Source organism: Egretta garzetta, unplaced genomic scaffold (genome assembly GCF_000687185.1).
Source record: "Egretta garzetta isolate BGI_Z169 unplaced genomic scaffold, ASM68718v1 scaffold637, whole genome shotgun sequence".
NCBI classification, from domain to species: Eukaryota; Metazoa; Chordata; class Aves; order Pelecaniformes; family Ardeidae; genus Egretta; species Egretta garzetta.
Window position 1 is genome coordinate 36,448 of NW_009260358.1, and position 6,000 is coordinate 42,447.

The 6,000-nt window shown below is 42.8% G+C and overlaps 1 protein-coding gene across 1 annotated transcript in view; it reads left to right on the forward strand.

The window, feature by feature from the left end:
* Positions 1-1,742, forward strand: part of USP13 (ubiquitin specific peptidase 13) — a gene marked incomplete at its 5' end in the record, with an annotated part of 36,942 nt that extends 35,200 nt beyond the window's left edge. The window contains 2 exons of the mRNA XM_009642972.2: positions 877-961; positions 1,616-1,742. Of these exons, the coding sequence (XP_009641267.1) occupies positions 877-961; positions 1,616-1,709 (179 nt within the window). The remainder of the gene's footprint in view (positions 1-876; positions 962-1,615) is intronic.
* Positions 1,743-6,000: the final 4,258 nt, after the last annotated feature.

Below are 6,000 nucleotides of genomic sequence, written 5' to 3' on the forward strand. Positions count from 1 at the left end.
TAAAAAAAAAAATTCACAGCCAATTTGATTTTAGTTTCTGTGGTTGCTGTTATTCTGTAAGAACGTTCATTTTTTTGTTTCTAACATTATAAAGGCCAATCTTAAGTCTCTTGGAGACATGGGAAACGTTGATTATCTTTAGGTTAAAAAAAAGATTTGGAGTAATTATTTTTTGTGGTACTTAGCCTTTATAGACTGAGACCATTTACTGAGTGCCTGAAATCCTGATAACCAACATGATACTGTAAAATGGCTCCAGAAAGCCCTCTCCACCAAAAACCAGGCCCCTGTCCTTATGCAATATCCTGAAAGAAGGTACCCTTTTACTTTTGGTGGTAATTTGGGTGAATGGCATGAATGGGTGGGGAGCAAGAACCAATGCTGAGTTCTCCGGAGACTCTAAGCACAAAAATTGTCCTTGTATTAAAGGAAGAGGTTTCTTTCCTGTCCTCTCTTTTATGGGCTGCTGAAATTTATACCGTGTTTTTTCTTTGATTCATAGGGGATCTGTGATCACACTTACACCTAATTTGTGTGCAGAATGAACTCCATATCTGGCACTTTCTGTGGTGCTCTCTGAACTGGGAATGAATCTGCTGTTTTCTTTTTCCTAGCAGGGGCTGTGATCACAGCCCTGCTGTATGCGCACAGGTCTATGTGGGTTTGATTTGGATTGGTTTGACGTTTGACAGTGAATCTTACCACTAGTTAAAGCACGAATGTGCTGCAGTCTTACAGAAGCTGTGTTTGGGGATGCAGAGTCTGAGTTAGGAGTGCTTAGCTGCTTCTCCAGTATTAGAAAGAAATTTTCCCCTGGAGTCGTATTGCAGCGCTAGCCATAAAAGCCTTATGGTCCCATTTGTATTTCTCAAACAGGATACGAGCTGTTTGGGTTCATCAGCCACATGGGAACATCCACAATGAGTGGCCACTATGTTTGTCATCTCAAAAAAGAAGGAAGGTGAGTGGGATTGGGAGAGACACACAAGGACGAGCAAATGTTTTCTCTGAAGTGTGCATCTGTACAGAGCAGGGTGTGCATTCGTGGCAGACAAAACACGCATGTCGTTACTGTGTGTACATTTCCCACCAAAGAAATGAAGAGTGTTACAGTTTGTAGATGTGATGGGTCAGCTCTGACCCTGCTGTGGTCTATGCTGAAACGTACCATCCGCTCTCCGGTGCTTGCTCTTCCAAATCTGTTTGGTTTGGGGCATGGGTTCTGTATCTGGCTCTGTTTATCTGAGCGTCCCCAAACTTCCTTTCATTGCCCATCAGTAGGAACCCATCAAGCTATGGGCTGATACTAGTATTGCTGGTACTGTGGTGCTGATCTTGGCTGTGATTTTGATATGCTCCTATTATTTGGTGTTGGGAACCCCTGATTTTCCTTCATTTGAACTGTAACTACACGTTCCTCTGCACGTCCCGCTTCCTTTTCAGTCCCTGGCTTTGCCAGTAAGCCTGCTTCGGTTGTTGCCCTGATCTTTTGTTCTTGTTGCAATGCCTGATTTTAGATTTTATGCTCTTCGAAGGTTGGGTCTGAGAAGCCCCGGATAAACTTGTGATGATTTTTAAAACACACAGAATGTAATCAATCTTGTTTTCATTTCAGATGGGTGATCTACAATGACCTTAGAGTCTGTGCCTCAGAACGACCTCCCAAAGACCTGGGCTACATTTATTTTTACCACAGGATACCAAGCTAGGCCTCAAATCCGTTACCTGGCCTTAAGAAGCCATAAGCCTTTTTAACCTGCCCAAAAAAGTGTACAATAAAAAGGAAAATCTCAAACCAACAAAAGACCCCTAACCCTTGGACTGCCAAAAAGCAAAGAAAAACATGGGATATTTATAGTTTATTTAAAAAGTCATTTGATGCCGCCTTAAGTGTTAGAGGGAAAATTTCTATTAGGTGATGTACAGTACATTGTTTTAAATTTATACATCTTAAAGGATACCTGAAGACCACGCAGATTACTGGTGGAGTTTGCAGCTAGTATATGGAAAAACCAGAAGTTTGAGTTGAACAGAAATGGCCCAGTTCAGCCCAGCTCCTGCCTGTTCTGTCCATGCATCTGTTGAAGGCAACAAAGAAATATTTGCATCTTCAGTAACTGGGAGCCAGTGTTTTCAGCCAGAGTCCAGAGCACTTAGGGAAATTGTATCGCGCGTAAAGTTGGAGGGAGGGGGGGTGTGAGTTGTGAGTGTTCTTCAAAGCAGAATGCCTTATTTGAGAGATTATTTTCAGTACAGTGAGAAAAGTCAACTAAAGTTACATCTGTTGGAATTAATTTTTGTCGTATTTTGGTTTGCCTTTTTGATGCATAAACCTAAGGAGCTAATGGAGATGGAAGCAATCTCCTGTCAGTGCCCTGTACGTTTTCTGCCAAAGAGAAATAGATTTTAGTTTTTCAGACACAGGTTTCTTCATCTTCTCTTGAATGTTGGGCTTTTTCTGTTGGTGGTGGTGGGTTTGGGTTGGGGGGTTTTTTTTGGTTGGTTTTGGTTTTTTTTTTTGGTTAGCTTTTTCCAACAGATTCTGGATTACAGGTGACTAAAGGAAGCCGACTTTCTGACTATAAAATTTAATGCATACCCTCGGGAAAGGCAAAGCTATTATTTTTTTTTTTTTTCTTATGGAGGAGGTAAAGAAGAGGTTAATGTCCCACTTTATTTATTTCAGGGAAACTTGCATCTAGACCACTCACATTCCAGCTGAAATCGACTCCCTGACAAAGTACTCACAGTGCAATTCTGCTTTCTGCCGAAGATTGCTTAAATATTTAGTTCCATCCATGAGCTGGGGAAATTGCTTAGTAAAATTGCTGATTTATTGATTTGCCCCTCTCTCCTCCATCCCTTTAAAAACAAAACAAAACCCCAACAACAACAACCACCACCACCTTGAGATAATGTTTCAGCTTTCTGAAAACTTGCAAGCACACCAATAATCTGCTCTCTTCGACAGACACCTTCTGAAAGGGGTTGTCTTTCTCTGGCAGGGATGAAGGGCTGGGTAGGTAGGGGCTGGCCTTTCCTGTCTTTCTTTTTTTTGGGTGTTATTTCAGTTTGTCACAGGCAAGAATATTTACGTGGGTTTTTAAATTGTATTTGAAAACACTAATTCTAGAAAAAATACAATGGTGAGTGTGAAACCTTTCATGATTGAAAAAAAAACCCCAAAGGTTCACAGTGTTGGCCACTGCTTAGAGACTGTTGCTGGAGTTGCCTCGTAGAATCTTACTGAGCCCTCAAAATAAATTGGAACAGTAAAAAAAAAATAGAAAAAAACCCCTCCTTACAGAGTGCAAGAGAGGCAGGGAGGTGTAATTACCTTTTACCTGCAGTCAGTGCCTGCAAGTTTAATAGGAAAATCCAGGCAGCTACACACTACAGAAGAGAACCCAAATTAAAAATCTGGTTATGAGCAGAGCATTTTATTTTTTCCAGTGTTTGGGGAGAAATAGTTCTCCCTCTGGTCGTATAGCCTCACGCAGAGCCAAAAACATTGTTGATTCTTTTTCTTTAATCAGTTTTTGATCTTAAAAGATTATGAGAGAAATTCTAGTGCAATAGTTCTGTAGAGTGTAAATGGTGCCTAATTGCTGGGAAAGCTTCCTGCACTTAGTGCTCTTACTGACACAAAAGAACGGCGTCCTGGCACCTTAGTAAGTGGCTCCTGTGAGATTCAGCTGCCTTGTAATTACTGAGCCACCAGTTCTGGACAAAATAAAAGCTGCCAGTAATGTTTTTCCTTCTTCCAGGTTTTGAGTGCTTGTGTATGTCACTGGAAAATGCCAGGTTTGAAAATGGGATCAGCAAATTATGCAGTGATATATTTATTCGAAATGAAAGAACAAAACTTGCGTATATCCATGGTTTTGAATGCCCAGTTGTATTCCGAGGGAAGTTCAACACAACAGCTTCGCTCTTGCCTCATGAACTTAAAGGGCTATTTATAAACTAACACGGTCTGGTGGCCACTGCCTTTTTATTTAGAAACCTCAGGTAAATAAGGGCCAACAGAGTTGTTTCCCGTGTTCATTATTAAACTGGAAACATGGCTGGTCTCCTAGGATTAAGGATGGAGCTTGGACTCTTGCAACCCATTTGTCTGGTACATCCTAAAACTGGAACAGCTGTGGGAGCGATTGCTCTCAGTTAATAGGAGGCACGCTTCGAAACTGGTGGGAGATAAACTGGAAATGGTGAATGGAGGGGAGAGCCATCCACTGGCGCTGACAGGGGAACTGTAGCAGCTCGGCTTCTGGAATCTTTTCAGCCCATCGCTCTTGTGTACTGCCTGCCTGAGCTCCCAAAGGGTCAGGAGTGCAGGGAGCAGTTCAAGGGAAAGCCTTACAGATCTTCTAAAATTTAGCACTTGGAAATATGTTGAAGTTCTTCAGCTGCCTGAGGAATTGCTGTCTCCCAAAGTAGTGGCTTCCCTCCTTGTTCAACTGGTCCATTAAGGCATCTCAGTGGCGATGGCATACGTGTGAGGAACATCATCACTCTGGAGGAGCAGGGTGTAACCTCCTGACTCTTCAGGCTAGCGTGGGGGAGAGGAGTTTGGGTGGGGTTTTTGTCTGCTTGTTTTTAAAACTTCATCATGCAGAAGCCACAGTCCGGCAGGCTGTACTGGATAGATGACTGACTTCCTGGGCTTTGCCTGCTAAAATCTGTATGCACTTAATTGTGCTGGGCCAGGCCTCAGTGCCCAGCCTGGGCCGTGGCTGATGGGGAGGCTCCGTGTGTCTGGGTGCTGCAAGAGCTGCTGGGGTTAGGTGTGCTGGGAGCTGCTCGACAGAAGAGGGTGGAGGAAGAAAAATCACTGTGAGCTGTTTGAGACAATCTAGCCTGAGAATTATGGCAAGCCAGGACTTGGCAGCAAATAATGCTCTTATTTCTCGGACTGATTTTAACTCTTTCATATTACGCATTTAGGTAGGAGAGTGGAAGGAAGAAAAACTCAGCACCTTCTTGTTTTCCTTTTCCCCTCTCATTCCTAGCAGCGTGCTGGATCCAGTAGACCTCTCATTCCGCGTCACACTCTCCAGTCCCCAAACCATGTGTAGGTACAACCCCCTATTTAGTCTTCCTAGCTAAAATATCATCATGATAAAAAATTAATTTATTCAAAGCTATGTTTTAAAAACCAGCCTATATGTTTCTGGGCTACTGTCACTGGTAATTCTGCTGGCTTTAGGGGCGTTACTTCTGGCTGACTTTGGTGTAACTGGAGCCAGGATCAGTCCGTTTTCTTTGGTTCAGGCAGCCTCCGCTGGGTCGTAGCGCACGTTCTGGGTACGGATGCAGCCAGAGCTCGTGGATTGTTTTAGAAGCATCTCCAATTCATTCCTTTTGTTCTCCATCCTGGCAGCAGCTGTTTTTATCTTCTTTGCTGTTTTCATGCATTGAAAGACTATGCAAAATGTGTAACTGGACGTAACTTTTTATTCTTCTCCCATCGCCCTTCCTACCTTAATGCCTGAGAGCAGTTTCTGATTTCTGTCCACTCTTCAGTGGTTTTGCTGTTGTATCCTGGAAGCGTTTGTACTGGTTTACTGGGCACCATTCAGCGTTGTTTGCTTGAAGCACTGTTAACATTTTGGAGAGTATTTGTCTGAGATGAGAAAGGTTGTGAATGACATTGTTGCAACTGTTTTAAATTAAAAAGCAATATTCTCACATCTTGTGGCTGTGTGGATTCTTGCTTCTCCCTTTCCTGGCGGAACTGAAGGGGAACAGACTGAGTGTGTTTTGATGCTCCCTCTTTGCTTGCTGTTTGTGGTCATGGTTGGCGTTGTACTCGCACGGGGAGCAGACAGGTTTGAGAGTCTCGATTTCTTGTGACTTGTGGCACTTTTATGGATGGGGAAAAAAACAAAAACCCCCAAGCCATGAGTGGATCTAAAACATGGCAAAAACAGAGAGTAAGGTTTAAACAAAGATTAATTTTCTGTTTATAACTTTTAAACCAGTTTGTTTTCTTTGAAC